This window comes from Dasypus novemcinctus, chromosome 6 (genome assembly GCF_030445035.2).
Source record: "Dasypus novemcinctus isolate mDasNov1 chromosome 6, mDasNov1.1.hap2, whole genome shotgun sequence".
In the NCBI taxonomy this organism is placed as follows: Eukaryota; Metazoa; Chordata; class Mammalia; order Cingulata; family Dasypodidae; genus Dasypus; species Dasypus novemcinctus.
The window spans coordinates 77,531,070-77,551,793 of NC_080678.1; the positions used below are offsets into that span (position 1 = coordinate 77,531,070).

Consider the following 20,724-nt stretch of genomic DNA (forward strand, 5'->3'; position numbering starts at 1 on the left):
GATAAGCCTTAGATAATCTTCTGGGGAAGGAAGGAGGGGAGGGAGGCCAGGAAAGGGCTGTCAGGGGAATCAGCCACCTTCCCTGGCACTATTGGTCAACCCAATCAATCAGGAAGTCACCAAAGTTAGTCTTTTGGGTTCCCATGTTCATAGGAAATAAAACTAAATTAACTTTAAAGTCTCCATTAGCATTGTGAAAACAACGTAATGCCCTTTTCTTATTCTTAATAAAATGGTAGTTTACAAAAGATGGTATCTGGAATGTATTTACCCATATATCACTGCAAAAATTGTAGCTTCCCCCAAATTGCTAGTATATAGAGGGGTTTTGTAGGAGAGGAGTGTGTGGCAGATCTTGATGAATGGAGAATTACTCCTGCAATTAATTTGGAAGAAAACTCCTAGTATGCTACTGCTGATGTTTTAATCTAGGCAGTTGTTTTGTGTCATCTAGTTTCTTATGGATACAGAATTGCTTGTACTTAGAGTCAAAATTTGAAATTATTCATAAATTTAGCTCTGATGACATAAAACATGTTTTTAAAAAGACACACTGAATGTAACATTGAGTAAAATAGTAATCTAGATATTCAAGCTACTAATATCCTCTCCTAAAAGGTGTACCATGTGTCTTTGAAGACATTTAAGATTTGTCTTAGTTTGCCAGAGCTGCTATGACAAAAATGCCACAATGGGTTGACTTAAACAGCAAGAATTTATTGGTTCACAGTTTTAGAAGTTAGAGGTCCAAAATCAAGGTGTTGGGAAGGCCATGCTTTCTCTCAAAGCTGTATTCTCGTCTTTGTTTGCCATCCTTGGGGTTCCTTGCCTTGCATCTCTACCTCCTGTGGCATGACCATCTCTTTTTTCCTTATGTTTGCTCTTCCAGTTTCCACTGATTTCAGGCTTCTTCCTGGGCCTTTCTCTGACTTCGTCTATTTCCTCTTTTTATAAAGCCTCCAATAATAAGGATTAAGACCCTCTTGGATTTACTTGGTCACACTCTCAAGGATTTTCAAGATCCTGTTCACAAATGAGTCCACACCCTGACTCACTTTAACATATTCCAAGATACTGTTTACAAATGGGTTCACACCCACAGAAAGGGGATTAAGAACATGCCTTTTGTTTGGGTGCATGAGTCAACCTAAAGCAAAGTTATTTGGGGATATTTACAAATGTATATTGTGGAGTGTTGAAAATGAAGTGGGGTTGTGAGAGAGCAGTGTGGATGATTAGAATGAGGCCCAGGTCAATTTCTCAGTGGTGGATTAACCTGAGTTAAGTCTTTGAGCCTGTTAACTTTTCTGTAAGTTTCTTTATAGTCATATAATTCTGTTGTTCTTAAAAGAGAAAGTAGACCTCATTTCGTAATATGTGAAATAATATTGAGTTATTGTAAAAGTAATATCAACTCATATAATTCAAAGTCATGATTCCTTGTGGGAAAACAAATAGATTTAAGTGACAAAGGTGGATTCAAAATATTAGGACTACAAGGCAAAGTTTCATGGCTTCTGATCTGAATTTCTCTCAAAAGGATTTTATTGTATGCATTTCCACCTAAATAGTAAGGTAATGAGAATGGCTCTCTTGACCTGTAATCTCTCTGATAGTAATTTCTGATTATTCTCTCATCACAGCTTGTTGTCACCTAAGTCCTGAGTTGAGACCATCAAAGTAAAGGATTTGAAACAGGTGGTCACATCCAATAGAGGTTACCAATGTATTGTGTGTGCAAAGAAGCACACAGCTTCAAGGGGGCATCAGATAGCTACTTGGAGATCATGTTAGTCCTCATATTTAGCTGGGATGAATTTAGGCTTTATTTATTAACTAATTTTACAGAACTGTGCGCACAGATGTTCCAGCTTTGCTTAGGCAGACAAGTGTAATTTTGTGTGGCTTCATGTGCATCCCATGCAGTAAAAATGCCTGTCTGTAGGGTTCTTAAAAATGAACTTGTCAATGTGGATGTTCAGTCTCTGAGTCTGATTTTATTTTATTTTATTGAGGCAAACATATGAATCACTCAGGTAGTGGATTGATTTATAATTTACCATTATGTCATAATATACTCATGGTCACTAAATTAAAAACTGATTAATTGGTCTGAAAAAAAAAAGTTGATGCTTTTTAAAAATTATACTCAAGTATTCAAGGGGGGAGGGGTCGTCTGTAATTGAAATGCAAAGCACTTTGAAGAAATGTAAGGCTAAAAAGGTTTTGCACCCCTTTTCAAAACCTTGTGTATTCGATCCTGGTTTTCAAACCATTTCATGGTTGCTTCTTTACTCACAGAGAGCTCTAGTGCCTTGAGATGACATGGGCTTAAGTGTGTTTGAAGTTGTGCTGGTGGGTGTGGTTATGTCAAAATCTATTGGTTTTGCTATACCTGTTTTAGGAAGAGTCGAGAACACCGCCACACCCCAGTAGATTTTTTTCTTAAATGAATTTTTTAAAAAAATTTTGGGTGGGATGGGTGGGGGCGAGGTAGTTTAAAAGTGGGAAAACATGGCATGCTTGACTTCCCGTTCCAATAAGAAAAGCATGCTTTTGTGGCCAACTGAAAGGCTAGGAATCAAGGGTGATGAAATGCAGGCCTTCCGGTCTTTGCTCTTTTCCCAATTCCTGGTTGTGGGAATCTGTTCTGAATCCAACTGCAAGTGGAAAACCCATCATTGGCTTAACAGACAGGGAGGCCCGCCTGCCAACCCCCCAAATGTGCTGCTGAAACTTTGGCCCTGTAAGGCTAGGTCTGTAGCTGTCTTCCCAAGACTAGTGCAGCTGTCAAGGTGGCTGTGATGGAATTGTGACCAGTCGGCTGCATTGCATTTTGGCAGTGACCTTGAGCCCTGCCAGCTCATGCAGCTGCTCTGTTTCTGCTGCTGCACCCACCCCGTTGCAAGTCATGGAGCCAGACTCCTCTGGTTCTGCCTTTCCCAATGTCTGGGAGATGCCAGTTATGGTGTCCAGCTCTCCTAGTGCCTTGCACCCATTGGGTGTGGGAGCAGTCCAGGTGCGCAGGAGGTGATTACTAGTTCCAGCCCTGGCTCCAGTCCCATTCCTAGGCAAGTGGATGAGTCTGTCTGATTGCCAGCCTGATGCACACCCGGCTCCACGTGGGGGCTGCCTGGCAGCTCTGTGGAGGGACGATCAGTGACAGTTGATGATTTGGGAGAGAGGAACTAAAGGTACACCTTTTGTCCCAAAGGTGAGAATCTGTTCTGATAGGAAATGAAAGTCATCAAAAATACCCAGAGCAGGAGACAGTAATCCCTTCTCTCCAGCCACTCAGAGTGGCCAGAATTCCCCTCTCCTTGTCCTCATTTGGTGCTCTTGCTTGTAAGTGGCTTTATTATTATTTTTTAATCCGCCTTTGTCATTGGGCATTTATTGACAGTAATCAAATCGCTGTGTTTCTGGGCAAAGCGCCTGCTGCAAAGAGGTGTGGTTCCCGAGGAATGAGACACGCAGCCCAACAGCTGAGCCTACACTGTCCTCACATAACCTCCCCGCCTTAAATATCGCCAATATTTAGCCTTGCCTTATAAAGTAAAAATGCACAATACCTTCCAGAGTTTAAGCAAGCCCAAATGGCCCCCTAAGCTCAGTTATATCTCCTGTACGTTGGAGGCAGCGCGGCGCACCCCTCCCCCAAGGCAGACATGCCCTCGGAGCTGCGGAGAGGTTACTAATCAGGGAGACTCCGCCATCGATCCGATTGTGGAGACCTGGGGGATTTGTGTGCATTGTTTTTTTCTGAAGCCTCCTGTGATTTCGGCGCTACCAGATCCTCTGCAGCGAACTCCATGTCGCAGCTTGTGGCTGCCTGTGTCCTGTGGTGAGAGTGGAGCCGCACAGGAGATCCTTTGTCTAGGAAGGGCTAGGCAGAGAAGATCACTTTGGAGTTGCTAAGCTCTGCATTGCCATTGGCTGCACTCTTTGTGGGGCTGTTTTTGCAAAAGGCATGCCCAGCACGTCTACAGTGCTGGCAGGCCAGGGCTGCCTTTAAACACCATGATAATAATACCAAAAAGCAGTTTGCAGAACTGTTCCACTGTAGAGGCTTCCTCTGCAGAAGCAAGCAAGATGGCTACCTCGTGGGCTTCGCTGTGAAGAATGCAGAGGCTAATTAAGACAGACTTTAAGGGGAAAACAGGGTATTTCCCTACTTCATCTTTATGCAAGGCTTTTTTTCAGTGACTTTTAAAGTATACATTTTACATAAGCGCATAGGTTCTGCGTAGCAAACATGTTGATGATTTAAAATGGTATAAGTAGATTTACAGGGAAATAGCCAAAAATTTAGGGGGGTGGAAGCTAATTTTTTTTTCTTAAACAGAGGCTCATCTTGCAATTTGATTTTTTTTAGGTTATAAAGGAAAACAAGAGGCCCCAGAGGGAAAAGAAGCCCAAAGTTTTAAAGGTAATCAGCTATTGATTAAGTAATATGTAATTTTTTTCATTTCATATAGTATTTTGCTGTCACTTGGGGGTAAATTTGCAGTACAGTGGATGTGAATTTGCCCAGATTTTTCAGTTGATAAATGCATTTTCAGTCAACTAAAGTGTTCTCTCTCTTTCTCTCTCTCTCTTTTGATGTGCTGCATAATGTGCATATTAGCATCCTTTATTTTCAACTCCACTCAAGTCTCCAGAAGGAAAAGTTTATATGCAAAGTGTTGTGAATAAAATTTGTTTTTCTTTGTTGTTCCCTTTGTAGCATCTGCATTTGTGATTTTGCAACAGTATGTAAACTTAAGCTCCTTAGGAGAGAGGCACTGTTTGAAGTTGACAGCTATGATCCATTGTGATTTTAATAGACCTTTCATTAGGTATTATTTTAAAATGTGTGATTTTTTTTTCAAAAGGAAAAGGACCTTAGAGCTTTTAGTTCAATTTAAAATGTGTAGACATTGAGATCTTATAGTCAAATTATAACTGCTTATCCCAAGTTACCATTTTATCATTGTTAAATTTTGGGATTCATAGAGCTCTCAGAATATACATGTTTTCATTATTTCCCATTGCTTGCCAGGGGAGTATTTAGTAGTAACCTAAATCGGTTATAAACTAGCACTATGTATTATGTGCTTTGTATGGTATTCAGAAGGGTTAATTTAAAAGCATATGGCATCACTAAAAGTTCAAGGATAGCTTTAGCTTTAGTCTAGCAAATTGGTGCTTATGTGTTAAAGGATTCAAGTGGTATATTTCTATTATAAATGAAAACTACCTAAATCAGTAACCTTTTTAATTCAAGAAGACATATTAAGCAATGAAACTATTAGTATTTAAAATTATATTGTATATAATTTAAAATATTTTAAACTAATCATAGTTTTTCTTTTGCAAATAAAGTTTTAGCACTCAAAGAGAAACAACAGGTTGGACTATGGATGTAGCACAAATTTTATCTCATTTGTTTCCCCAGTTGTATAACTTGAAAATGTTATTGACATGAAGATCCAAACCTTGCATTGCTTTCTAGTTTGTCTGGCCACTTTGAGTTTCTGTTTCCTGTGTATACATAGTATTGCCATGTGCATTTTTCATCACACAGTCAGCAATGTGCTAGGCACTGTGAAATGAATGAAATTGCTTGGCACAAATCCTCACTGAGCCTGGGCGAATTGAATAATAGTTATTTTCAAGATAAGTTAAACCTTCTTCTGTTTTTCTTTTGTATATTGATTCATTCATCCTCTTTTACTCCCTTCCTGCCCCTCTCTCATCTATAGAAGCTTATCATTAAAAGCCCTACTTACACTTCTTTCTTTCCATACTTTCTGTGTTGGGTATATCCATCTAAAGCATTTTGAGACTTAAATTATTCAACTGAAAAATAGGTTTAGTCCTGCTTGTTATAAATGGCTCTCAAATTTGAGTGGGGAGTACAAGGTGGTAGGAGAACAGTATAGACTACATGGAAAACTAATACAGACTAAATGAAACTTGGCAGCTAAAGCTTCTGCCTTTGCTAGGAAATAAAGCTGGGACTTGGGAGTACTATTTAATTCTATGTTTATTTTTTAGTCTGTGGGTATCCTGTCACCTGAAATAAATTTCAGATTTACATATACAGTGTGTTGCTTTTTGGAATCATGCAGTAGACTCTGGGTTTGAAAAAAAAAAGTTTCTATGAGTGGCCAAATTTCATCTGCCCAGGAATCAGAATTGACTTGTTGCTTAATTTCCTCTATAGTTAGTAATCATTGTACAAGAGTAGAGAAATACTCTTCTAAGAGGAAAATTTTTCCCCCTAATTTTGGAATTTTTAAATGCTTTCTTTAATTTTTCATTGGGCAAAATATTTTTGTTTTTCTCCAATAAAATCTTCATTTCTTTCCTCTAAAGTATAAATGTTAAAAAACTTCAGATTTTAATTTCATGTATATAACATTTAGAAAGATCAAAATTTATCTAGAGAATATTATATAACCCAAACGGAGATGTTAACTTGAGGAGACTAAGTCCTAATTTTGGGAGGGAGGGTGGGTGAAGGGTAGAAATTTCAGTTTGAGGTTTTTTAGGAGAGGATTTAAATATTCCAGATGGCTGCTACCCAGGGGATCCAAGATGGGAGTCCCACAGGTTGCAACTTTGTCACCTTTCATAATTCTGTCTCTGCTTTTGGGCATCATGCCAGAAAATTAGTCTGCTTCCTTTGACTCTGACCTCTCAGCTCCTTAAATCCCCTGGGTCCCTTGGTTTTTGTCAGGGTGGTTGCTACAGGTTTCAAGACTGTCTTTTCATCTTGCCATCTTGTAGAAGGTTAGATAGATGAAGAACCTGACTAAAGAAATGAGGCACAGAATTTGAGACTTGTTCTACCCTACTTTGAGCCTGAAAACTAAATATTGAATCCATTTGTGGGGCTGAAGATGCCTGTTTTTCTCACACCTCTCCTCTTTAAAAAAAATCATTCCATTGTAAATCAAGTTTCGGAAGTATGAAGAGTAGTCTGAAATTCCTGACTAGGTCTTCCCCTCGCTGAAATGGGCTTCTCTGTCTGAAGCGGTCTCATGGCCAGAATGAGTACCAAATGACATGGGGGTAGAGTGGGGTGGCTCAGGACAAACTCTTGTATACTGCTAGTACCAGAGAACCAGCTTCCTGCTTAAACCCTATTGATAATCACTAGAGTTATTTTCAAATACAGATGACAGTGTGTGAGCTATGCTATAATTGTTTCTTTTTTTCTTCTTCATTTTCTTTTAAATGTTACATTAAAAAAAAATGAGGCCCCCATATACCCCCCCCATAATTGTTTCTTGACTCTTCACGAGGATAAAAGTATAGATATTCATGGAGTAAAAGCTTGGTTTGAAATCATTATCTAAACATGTAAACATTATTTAGTTACAAGCCTTGGTTCATGAATTCAGGTTCATGAGTAGCGTGGTTTGTAGTTCCTCTTGGTAGAAAACATTAAGGTAAATAAATTCCAGTTTATGTGTGGGAGAGATGGATATATTTCCTTGGAGAAAGTCAATTTTAAAGCAACATTACTTTGGTTAGGTTACTGGTCAGAAAAGGTAGCATAGTCAGTTTGGGGTTATTGAATAGAATTTAATAAAGGATTGTTTTTAAAGGTGTGGGCAGATAAAGAAGGAAAACTGGTAGAGATGGTGATAGACTCAGGTAGGGCTCCTGCCACTCCTAGGCCTGGAGGGAGAGGGGTGGGAGCAGGAACCCAGATAGAGTAATTGTAGCTGAATAGAGGGAATGGCGAAGGTCACAAGGTTGTTCAGCAGGGAAGATGGGGGTGGGGGTAGGTGATAAATAGCTAGCCCTCCAGTCTCCTGTTGTATTCATTGGTTGATCAGGTTTGGAAGTCCGAGAGAAAGGTAGCTCACTGGAGAAATACATCCAGGTCAGCTTCCTGGGGCTGTTAGAGGGGTTGAAGGTGGAGTGGGGACCTGGAGGGGCAAAGAAAAACATAAGTGACCACAGGGGGAATATGGTAGGGTAAAAAGTAGTGTCAGGACCATGGCTAAATAAGAGGCAACCTTAGGGAAGGCTGGGTGAAGGGTACATAAGAATTCTCTCTGCTATCATTGTTCCTTATCTGTAAACTAAAATTATTTCAAGATGAAAGTGTTGCCATCCCTGAGGAGGGGCCCATATTTATATATTCTGTAATCAGATATTCATTCTTGGTTGGTAAGGGACATTATTAAACTATTTGATTATAAAATATTATCAAAGTAGGGAGCAGATGTAGCTCTGGTTGAGGGCCTGCTTCCCCTGTATGAGGTCCTGAGTTCAATCTCTGGTACCTTCTAAAAAAAAAAAAAAATTAAAGTAGTATTGGAAGAACCAGGTGAACAAAACTGTGATTTTCCTGGTAGGTTCTACAATGGCAGCCCTTCTCCTCACGATTTGCATATTTCCTTGATGGCACAGAAAAAGGAAAACAAGTGGTAGTAGGTACCAGCAGAGGTGGGGTAGGGTATAAGATGTCTCACCAGGAGAGAAAGACAGGACACTTGCTTATAGCTAGACCTATGTGCATTTTTAAAATGTTTTAAAATGAGAATCAGATCATAAATGAGTCATATTCATGCTTGGCCTTGATTTGCATGACAGTGATATTCATAATATTTAGTTCCCATTGTAAATGCTAAATAAGTGTTCCTTCCCAAACAACATTATTATTACCATTTGACAAATATTTTGCAAGCACATCCTACATGCTGGGGCTACAATGGTATACAAGACCAATATAATTTCTAAGTTTAAGGAGTGTAAATGCTGCTAAAGAAAGGCAGGCAAAAAAATTAAGAACAAATGAATAAATTGCAATCTGTGATCAATGCTTTGAAGGAAACAACAAAAAAGCCCTGAGTAGGTGGAAAACACTATCTAGGGAAATTTACTTGATATCTTTGAGAACTGTTCCTTTATCTGTAAATTGTTATGTATACTAGTGACAGTTTACAAGTACTAAACCAGATACAATTGAGTTACCTTGTTAATTTTTAAATCCATTAAGCTACCATAAAGGAAGATTAACTGGAGTTGCTAAGGATTTTGTTCTGCACATTTATCTACAACTTTGTTTCAGTTAGTAAAAGAGATCATTGGTACAATGATAAAGTTTTTTTTTTTAACTCTGGTTACAGTGTAACATTCTATGACTTCTAGCACATGTTGCAATTTTAAATGGTAGATCCAATACTGAGGTTGGCTTTTGCTGAGGAAAAACATGCCATTTCATAGATTCCTTCATGGCCTGGGCAATTGATCCCAGACTTTTGGATATAGTGTGGTCCGGTGGAGGGAAATATGGGGCGTAGGGGAGGTGAGAGTATTCACAAAGGAATATCATCCTTTTACAACCATGTAAATTGGAAGAAAAGCTCAGAATACAGACTGTATTTAACAATTTAGTCTTCTGACTCAACTCCTTATTTTCCTCCTTAAGCCATAAACTAGCAAAAACTTTGTCAGAGTATGTGCTTGACCAATCTCAGGGTTTATGCACATGATCAAAGGCACAGGTGGGGCTTCTGGTTTGCATACCCAGTAATTATAATACAGCATTTTGAGGCTGATTTCAGGGCAGGGGTCGCACTAAATCAGCTCACCAACAGTCATTCATTTATCATTAGAGCCGAGTACATTTCCAGTAACTGAAGATTCATGTCCATTCTGTGATTTCTAGGAATGATCCCAATCAGGGAATGAGAAGGAATAAAAGCCAAATGTGGGGTTGGATGAGTTTGCGGAAATTTTCATTCAGGCTACAAAAAAAGTCTGTTGATTTCTTTCTAGTCAACAAAAGAGCATACACTTTGTGTCTTGAATAATTGTTTGTTTGATACAGAACTTGTGTTTTGATAGTGCTGGATTCATAAGGACCATTATCTGAGGTTAGATGCCTTACTGTATAGCTCTCCATATATTGACTAGAATGTATCTCTCAAAAGTCAGGGGAGGCGGCAGACCTGGCCCAGTGGTTAGGGCGTCCCTCTACCACATGAGAGGTCCGTGGTTCAAACCCCGGTTCTCCTCGACCCCTGTGGAGCTGGCCCACACACAGTGCTGATGCATGCAAGGAGTGCCCTGCCACGCAGGGGTGTCCCCCGCATAGGGGAGCCCCATGTGCAAGGAGTGCACCCTGTAAGGAGAGCCGCCCAGCACGAAAGAAAGTACAGCCTGCCCAGGAATGGTGCCGCACACATGGATAGCTGACACAACAAGATGACGCAACAAAAGAAACACAGATTCCTGTGCCGCGGACAAAGAAGACACAAAGAACAGACACAGAACAGACACCTGGGGTGGGGGGGAGGGGAAGAAGGGGAGAGAAATAAATAAATCTTTAAAAAAAAAAAAGTCAAGGGAGTAGGTGTAGCTCAGAGTTGAGTGCCTGCTTTGCATGTATGAGGTCCTGGGTTAAATCTCCCATACCTCCTTTAAAAAAAAAAAAAGAAGAGAGCCAAATAACTGGTAATGAATTCCAATTTTTGTTAACACTTTCAGGCATTGATCTTTTTTTTTTTTTTTTTTAAAGATTTATTTTTCACTTATTTCTCTCCCCTCCCTCCCCCCCCCCCCAGTTGTCTGCTCTCTGTGTCCATTTGCTGTGTGTTCTTCTGTGACCACTTCTATCCTTATCAGTGGCAACGGGTGTCGTGTTTCTTTTTGTTGCGTCATCTTGTGTCAGCTCTCCGTGTGTGCAGCACCATTCCTGGGCAGGCTGCACTTTCTTTTGTGCTGGGCGGCTCTCCTTGCGGGGGCAGACTCCTTGCATGTGGGGCTGCCCTATGCGGGGGACACCCCTGCGTGGCACAGCACTCCTTGCATGCATCAGCACTGCGCATGGGCCAGCTCCACATGGGTCAAGGAGGCCTGGGGTTTGAACCCCGGACCTCCCATGTGGTAGGCGGACACCCTATTTATCCATTGGGTCAAGTCCGCTTCCCTCAGGCATTGATCTTAATTCACTTTCAAGTTATGATTAATTTAGTAATGGAAAATACTTTTTTTTACTACCAAAAAGATGTCATTTATTTTTATGTGTTTGAAGACTTGATAGCATGATTTTCTTACCACAGAGAATTCATACAAGAGAATGAAGTCTTTTTTTTAACCTGTTCTGATGTTTCATAGTTTTAAATATTAAGTCACTCTTTTAGTCATTTTTAAACTAAAAAATGGACTTTATGCACATGAAACAATTTTTAAGGGAGAAAGAGATATTGCTGTTTTTATCGTGTGTGTTTAAAATTTAGGGTGTATATGAATTGATTAACACATGGATCTCTTTTAGAATTCTAGGAAAGCAGACATTAACAATAAACATATTTTAGGAATGAAATTACTTAAACGAAAATATTTTAAATAACTAAATTAGTTAATTAAAATTATATTGTACATGTGTATCATTTCTATATAAAATTTTAATTACGATATACAGATACTCTCACCCTGACCCCCACAAGATCATAGGCTTGCTGTGAAGTTGAATGAGTTATTTAATATATGGAAAGCGCTTAGAAGTGCTTGGTACATAGTGATCTCTAGACAAGTGATGTTATTATTATTATTATATCTAGAGGTATAATATATGCTATCAGGATTGTTAAGCAAACCTTTCAGAAAATGTATATTTTCATACCAGTACATTCACTTAATTCCTTTCATAAAGAAAAACCTTTTCTTTATAAAAATGTCACTTCTATTTTTATTAATTTGTAATAAAGAAATATAAAAAATAAGGCTAAACCTTGAAAATATTAAAATTCTTTACCCTTTTATTTATAAAATGCATCTTTTATAAAATCAAAGTTTCTTAAACAAAGACTAGAATCATCAATATGAAGAAAATGGTCACAGTTGGTGACTCATTTGAATTACAGAACTCAGTTATAAAGATAAAGGTAGGTTGGGCTGAACACATATGAAACAGGACACAAGTCACAGTGATTCTTGCAAGATACATACTTTAAGCATGATTTCTTCCAGACAAGAATCACATCAAGAAATTTTTTTTAAGTTGTCAACACATTTATCTTAATCATCTGGAAGCCTTTTTTTTTTTCTTCTAATTTAGAAGAGAAAATGTTTTCATCTAATATCTGGTGTATGCTATATGCTTTTGATCACTCTAATTAAAAAGTAGCCACACTACACTTATATATATATTTTTTTAACTGAGCCACAGAACTTTATTAGTAACAGCTTTGTAAAGTTTCTGCTTTTCTAGCAATAGAATAAATTCACTTGTGATTTATACATTAAATCCACTAGCAAGACTATATTGACTTTCGAAGACTAATTCTCAAGTGACCTTTTACTATTATCCAGTTTATAACAGGTGAACACCAAATTTGACTTCCTAGGCACAAATAAACTGACAAAGTTAAACACAGATTTCAAAGTTGAACACAAAGTTATGTACAAATTAAAACAGAGAATTTTATACCTTTAACATTTCAAGGAACTCTTTGACTTTAATTGATGGCACATGACGTTTCTTGTATTTTTTTTTTATTTTTTTTTATTGACTTTGTAATAATATTACATTAAAAATATATATGTGAGGTCCCATTCAACCCCACCCCCCCACCCCACCTCTCCCCCCCCCCCAGCAACCCTCATTCCCATCATCATGACACATCCATTGGATTTGGTAAGTACATCTTTGGGCACCTCTGCACCTCATAGTCAATGGTCCACATCATGGCCCATACTCTCCTCCATTCCATCCAGTGGGCCCTGTGAGGATTTACAATGTCCGGTGATTGCCTCTGAAGCACCATCCAGGGCAGCTCCATGTCCCAAAGACGCCTCCACCTCTCATCTCTTCCTGCCTTTCCCCATACCCATCAGCCACCATGTCCACTTTTCCCAATCCAATGCCACCTCTTCTATGTGGACATTGGATTGGTTTACACTTATATTTTAATTGTGTGTCTCCTCATGGTATCAGCATCCCCCAAGTCAGACAGTTCTGTGGTTAAGCCCTACTCTTGTACGTACCAGGAGTGACCTGGGGAATTTTATTGAATTCTCTGAGATCCATCTTCATTATCTGTGAAATGTGAACAATGATCGACCATATTGTTTGATAGCTTACATAATTTAAAATTTATTGAATTTATCCCATACATAGTGTGTTTTCAATAAATGGCAGGTATCATCATCATTATTTTATTTTCTAATTGTTGCTGTAATACCCTTTAAAGGCTATTAATGTGCTTAGATTTTGAGTTGTTTTTATACACAATTACAGATCCTTTAAGGGAAAGCATTAGTCACTTTTGTGTCCTCCATAGTGTCTAACATAATTTTTTATGCCTACCACTCAATAAACATCAGTTTAATGAATAATTGAATTAATGGATATCATGACCTAATTTTAGTCCATTAGGTCTGAATTGTAGAAATTACTATGATGACATCAGGGTATATAAAGAAACTACTTTCTAAAATCATCAGTCCTGCCTTGATAGTCTCTGTAATAAGTTACTATGGAAATCAGGATATATATCTAATACATTTATTTTATATTTTATTACAGTTTTTCTTTAACTTTTTATTTTGGAGAAAGGTAAGCCTACAGAAAACTTGGAAGACTAGTACACTGAAAATATGTATATTTATATGCTTTATTTTTGCTGAGCCATTTGACATTTTTAGCTATAAAGTCTTCAGCGTGTCTCTCCAAATAAGAATATTCTTCTATATAATCACAATATGATTATTAAAATGAAGTTTAATGTTGATTGAATCTAATATAATAGTCCATTTTAAAATCTTTCCAGTTGTCCTCAAAACTTTATTAGCTGTTTTTTCCTAATTTGCATCTAGTCCTAGATCATGCCTTGCATTTATTTGTCATAACTCATTAATCTCCTTTAATCTGGTCTTCCACAATTATGCATGTGTGCCTGTGTCTCCTTCTTGACAGATGATTTTCTTTCTTTTTTTTTAAAAAAGATTTATTTATTTATTTTATTTATTTAATTCCCCTCCCCTCCCCCGGTTGTCTGTTTTCTGTGTCTTTTTGCTGTGTCTTGTTTCTTTTGTCCGCTTCTGTTGTCAGCGGCACGGGAAGTGTGGGCGGCGCCATTCCTGGGCAGGCTGCACTTTCTTTCCTGCTGGGCGGCTTTCCTCACGGGCGCACTCCTTGCGCGTGGGGCTCCCCCACGCGGGGGACACCCTTGCGTGGCATGGCACTCCTTGCGCGCATCAGCACTGCACATGGCCAGCTCCACACGGGTCAAGGAGGCCCAGGGTTTGAACCGTGGACCTCCCATGTGGTAGACGGACGCCCTAACCACTGGGCCAAAGTCTGTTTCCCAACAGATGATTTTCTTAAAGGCCAAGTGATCTGAGTAACTGACAGTAAATTTCAGGTTTCAGGTAGGTTTTCCCATCTAATGGGTCCTGTGTTGAAGACTGTCTAATACTCCCTGCATCCTAAATTCCTAATTAGAGAAGATGAGCAGATTGAAAAAATAAATGAGTTGGGTAAACTCAAGAGATTCATTTGATCTGCCATGTCTACCACAGGTAGAATGGAATGGAAGAGAAAGGATGTCTTAATGGTTCTCTTAAGGAAGAAAGGGAGGGAGGGAGGGAAAAAGGATAGTGATGTGTGAAGGTTATTTGCTGATTAAGATAAACAGAAGCCATATCAAGATGTTAATTTCATCACTCTTCCCATGAAATCTAGTTTATGCCCTCATTTATGAACAGTCTAAGATAGCTGCACTTCTGGTTAGCACATTTCATCAGAAATTTAATCCAGCTGTCCAGGGTTTATTTAAAACTTCTGATATTTGAGCACTTCCCTAAAACAAGTAAGGATCATTAGAAAGTTGAAGTTACCTAGGCCACATATCCTTAGCTTCTCATGAAAATTCTTTTAATAAATTAACATTTCATATGGTAGCATTTGTCTTTGTGACTTATCAAAATTGAGCAATGTTCATTCTAAAATATATCAGTGTTGTAGATGGATGTGGTTGAAGATGCTATGCATTATGATATGCAATACCATTCTGTAAGGTCAGACAGGTTCATTGCTGCTCAGTATAATTTCTTAGGGAAAAATTGTGAAGATTAATTTATGTGCTGTCCATGGTCAGGATAAGAGACAATGTATGCAAATATGTTTTCCTATTTTGACTTTTGGGTCAGAAAGCTTGGTCAGATTTATTAGGCAGTGGTAGTAATCTGTTAATCTCTGAAATGGGAAAGCATGTTGTCTTCCTACTTCTTTCTGGTGGACTTCATTAAACTTTTTTTCTTTTAAAAGTTTTGCCCTGACATAATTTCAAGCAACAGAAAAGCTATGAGTAATACACAGTATGCTTATACACCTTCCACCCAGTTTGTCCAAATGTTAACATTTTGCCTTGTTTGCTTTATCACACGCACGCACACATACACACAGAGATTTTCCCCCTGAATTTTTAAGAGTAAGTTTCAGATATGATGCCCTTTTATACCCTTTTCCCCCTAAATACTACACTGTTTCCTAAAAACAAGGACCTTCTTTTTATATAACTACAGTATAATGATCAAAATCAGGAAATTAATATTGATATCTAGTCTACCTATGAGAACTTTTCAGGTTTCACCAACTGTCCTAATAAGTAGTTAGCAAAAGATAATCTCTGCTCATGTATTTTAGTTTGTTATATCTCTTCAGTATTTACAATCAAATTTTTTCAAAGAGTACTGGTTGGTTATTTTGTAGAATGGGTTTATTTGATGTTTGTTCATGATTCAGGTTATGAAGTTTTAGCAAGAATACCATAGAAGTGATTTTGTTATCCTTCCATGCATCATGTCAGGAGGCACATGACATCAGTTTCTCCCATTACTGTGATCTTAGCATTGATCATTTGCTTAATGTGGAATTTGCAAGATTTCTCCACTATTATGTTGCTCATTTTCCTTTGTAATTAATGTGTATTTTTTGAGGAGATACTTTGTGACTATTCTGTTACATTCATGATTCTTGCCTGAATGAAATATTATGAAGGACTGTGTTTTAGCCAAAACATTGTATTTTGTACTGTGCTACCTTTATGACAACTTGAATTTCTTTGGGTCATGGAAATGACATATGGCTTAGGTTTTAAAAATTAAATGAATAAAACTTTTAAGTAATAATGAAAATGTTATGGCTCTATTTAATGTCCTATTCTACACTGAAGCTGCCTGATCAATTTTGAGAAGGTTGGATTCCAGGGAGACCATATGGTAGAATGTGGACAATAATGTCTTGGATGAGTGGGGGAGAGGGGAGGAGATAATGGAAGATGAGGCTTACTATGCATGGAATTCCATATGAATGTGACAGACTTCATTCCTTCCTTATCTTGCCCTTCCCCCATCCCACTCTTATCTTCCACACAACCCTATCTTACCAAGAGTCTCCTACCAAAGAAAGAAGCTCAACCTAGAGGAACACTCTGGTGACAAATAAGGTAAAATAAAAAAAATAAAATCAGTTAATGCCAACCTTTCTCTCACCTAGTCTAGGAGCAAATATCTTTGAAAAAAAGGAAAAAAAAAAAAGACTGTTATGGAGCAGATTAGAAACAGATTACATGAAACAATTTTTAGGGTATATACAAGAAACAAAACCCACAAATATTACACCTGGGTAAAATGTATAGCTTATCATAATAGTAAAATTATAGTATATACACTGCCATGTACAACTGACATTATGAGGGAAATATGTCAAAGTATAGTCAAGATTAGTTTTGTCAAGGAGGAAAATGTACATAAATTAGTATGATTTAAAAGGAAATCCAGTGAGCTCATTAAAAAATAATTTTTTAAATTAGAAGAAAGAACAGTCTTGAAAGATTAAAACAAAGATATTAAGAAAATCTAAAAGGGGAATGGAAGTGGCTCAAGTGGTTAAGCACCCACCTCCCACATGGAAGTTCCCGGGTTCAGTTCCCTGTGCCCCATGAAAAAACAAGCAAAATGGACAACAAGCAAAATAAATGAAAAAATCAACTAGGGAAGCTGATGAGACTCAAAGGTTAAGTGCTGGCTTCCCAAATACAAGTTCTGGGGTTCAAGCCCTGGCCCCTAGTAACTCAAAAAAAAAAAAAAAAAAAAAGAAAGAAAGAAAGAAAACATAAACGATCCCCTATTTATTCATTATCCCTCCCTATTTTCAGATTCTGTAGCTTCATATCTCAGTGGTATATGCTTATAATAATTTTGTGGGTTTTCTAGATATGATCTATATACATATAAGTTATATAGTATCATACATATATTGACTTATTCTGTTCCCCCTTCAAGCAACTGCTGATCTGATTTCTATCACCATAGGCTGGTTTTGCCTTTGCCTTTTCTATAATGTCTTGAAAGTGGGATTTTATAAAATGTGTTTTTTGGCACCTGGCATTGTTCACTCAGGACATTTTTTTTTCTTTAAACATCTTTAGTTTGTTTTGTTTTTTTAACAGGTTTTTTGAGATATAATTTATATACCATGCATTTCACTCTTAAAAGTATACAATTTAATGGCTTATCAAATATTCACTTTTGTGCATCTACCACCACAATCAATTTTAGAGCATTTTCATAACCCCCAAAAGTAACTTCACTCCCCTTAGTCAACAACCCAATCTCTACACCCACCGAGCCTTATGCAACCATAATTTATCTTTTTTTTTGTCTCTGTGGATTTGCCTCTTCTGAACATTACATATAAATGGAGTCATATCATATGTGTTTTTTTTTAATTGGCTTCTTTCACTTAGCATAATGTTTTCAAGGTTCCATCCATGTTCTACAAGAGATCAATACTTAATTTTTTAAAAATTGTGGTAAAATACACGTAACATATAATTTATCATTAGCAACATTTAGTACATCACAATGTTGTGCAGTCATCCCTACTATATAGTTCCAAAACATTTTTATCACCCCAAAAGGAAACTCCATAGCTTTCTATCTCTAGGGATTTGCCTACTCTAGGTATTTCATATAAATGGAGTCATATAACATATTGCCTTTTATGTCTGCCTTCTTTCACTTAGCCTAATGACCACAAGGTTTATCCATGTTTTAGCAGGTAACAGTACCCCATTCCTTTATATTGCTTAAAAATATTCCATTGCACAGACATAACACACTTTGTTTATCCATTCTCTCCTTAATGGAATTTGAATTTATTCTCGTCTAAAGTTTTTTTGTGGATGTTTTTCATTTCTCTTGAATAAATACTAGGGAGTGGAATTGCTGAGTCACAGATTAGATGTATGTTCAAACATACATCTATGTTTGCCAAACAATTCTTCAAAATGACTGTACCATTTTGTATGACCACCAGCAATTGTGAGAGTTTAGTTGTTCCACATGGTCCCTGATATTTGGTATTGGCAATTCTTTTTTCATTTTAGTGATTTTTTTTTTTTAATTTTTATGGTTACCCATTCTATGACTCTATAATAATGTTTCAGTTTGTTTGTTTTTACTTTGCACATTTAGTTTTTGTTTTGTCTTTTGAGGTACTGGGGGCCAGGGATTGAACACAGGAACTCGTATGTGGGAAGCCAGTGCTCAGTCACTGAGCTACATCAGCTGCCCTGAGTTGGTTTTTTAGTTTGTTTTACTTGTGTTTTATGGTTTGTTTGTTGTGTTTGTTGTTTTTAGGAGGCAATGGGAACTGAACTCGGGACATCCCATGTGGGAAGTAGACACTCAACTGCTTGAGCCATATCCTCTCCCCAAATTTAGGTCTTCATTTTACCTAGGATTAATGGTTGCATACAATCAGATAGTGAGCCTATTTAATTACCAGTTGTTTCATCATGATTTACTAAATGTTTATCCATTGGTGTTCTGGTAAATATTAAACAACTGACTCTTTAAGTGAAAAAACAAACCCTGATTGTAGTGTTTGTCAGTTTCTAGGGTGTAAATACCCCCACCATTGCTGATTTCAAGCTACTCACAATAAGTCACTGAACACAGGATTAGGAAGAGATGAGAAATATTTACATGACTATGTTGTTATTTCCCCCATACAGATAGAATAGGTGTAAATAACATTAGGAGCACAGATAATCATAAAATGTAGCCAAATAATTAGCTAGTATTGAATTTTAGGTATTGATTCAAATATTGATTACTTTTATTCTTAAAAATTTTAAATCAAATAAAATTGATACATATTAATAAGGAGTACAATCCAAAGTGTATAATCAATGGTATTTGGTGTAATTCATACAGATGTGCATCCATCACTTCCATCATTATTAGAGCATTTTTGTTATTCCAATAATAATAATTTTAAAACAAACAAAAAAATATCGCCTCTCAATTTCTCTATGCTTCCCCTGAAGTACATAGCTACTATTCTGTTTCTGTCCCTCTAGTTTGTTTTTTATTTATATTTTGTTTGAATGGAGCCAAGCAGTATGTAGTACCTTGTATGTAGTTTCTTTCACTTAGAATATTTCCTTTTTTTATCCTTAATAGAAAGTTATTAAATATTATAATAACTTATAATTTATTTTTGAATAGTATTTGTTACCTAAAAATAGTAGCATGTGTTAAATTACAACATTTATTTAAAAAAAAAACACTATTGTCTGGAATGATTGCTTGACTTTTGGTTTTTCATGATTTACAATCACTTTCAAAGTGAAAATTCTTGACTGAACACAGATTTTTATGGACAGAAGGGAACATTATCAGGGTAAATGTAATTGTGGAGCTTGAGCCTATAATCATCAGGTGGGCATTTTTTAAATTAATTTTTTAATTAGAATATTTCTATTTTAATATATCATGAAAACATTAAATATTTCTTAGTAAGAAAATAGGTCTCTTGGTCAGACTCATGGTGAAATTTGGTAAATATACAGAGGAAACATTATCCACCTTGCAGTTTTGCCATTGCCTTTAATCTTTGGATTAAAGGATAGATAGAACAGAGAAAAGGAATAGAAGCTCAGGCTATTTTACTGTGGTGTACAAAAGCTCAAAGTTGATCTATAATGAGTTCAGAGTCTCATAGATGGATGACATTGCATAATACTCACAGTATTTGGAAATAAGATCTTCATGGTATCATGGAGTATAGGGGTAGTGCCAGAAAATTAAAAAACAAACAAAAAACCCAACCAAATCACTCACTAAATGGAGCAGTTTCACAAAAGAAGAAATATAAATGTCCAAGAAATATTTTTAAAATAGTCTACCCCTATAATAATTTTTTTTTAAAGATGTATTTGTCTCCTGCTCCTCATTGTTTGCGGTTGCTGTCTGCTCATCATCACTTTAGGAGGTACTGGGATCTGAACCTGGGTCCTTCCATGTGTGAGAGAGGCACTCAGTTACCTGAGCCACCTCAGCTCCCTGGTTTCTTGTGTCTCCCATTTTCTTTCCTCTTTGTGTCTCTTCTGTTGCATCATCATCTTGTGTCAGCTAGCAATGACAGCTTGCCTTCACCTGGAGGCACTGGGAACTGAACCTGGGACCTCCCATGTGGTAGGCGGAAGCCATTTCCTTGAGCCACATCTGCTTCCCTATAATAATTTTTAAAACATAAGAATAAGATTTTTTTTGCCATCTGAATTTGGAAAAGTGAAAGAATAAGGTTACTATATACTAGAAACTGGTGTCAAAATGTGGCAGTTCTGGCATTCTTGGTGAGAAAATAAAGTGGTACTTTCTTTATGGGGAACAGTTTGGAGAAAGTCTTCAAGGTACACA

At 37.2% G+C, this 20,724-nt stretch overlaps 1 protein-coding gene across 1 annotated transcript in view; it reads left to right on the top strand.

Moving 5' to 3' along the window:
- TET1 (tet methylcytosine dioxygenase 1) overlaps nucleotides 1-20,724 on the top strand; it is a 144,914-nt gene that overhangs the window by 41,909 nt on the left and 82,281 nt on the right. Inside the window, exon 3 of the mRNA XM_058298936.2 lies at nucleotides 4,376-4,429. Coding sequence (XP_058154919.1) covers nucleotides 4,376-4,429 — 54 coding nt within the window. The remainder of the gene's footprint in view (nucleotides 1-4,375; nucleotides 4,430-20,724) is intronic.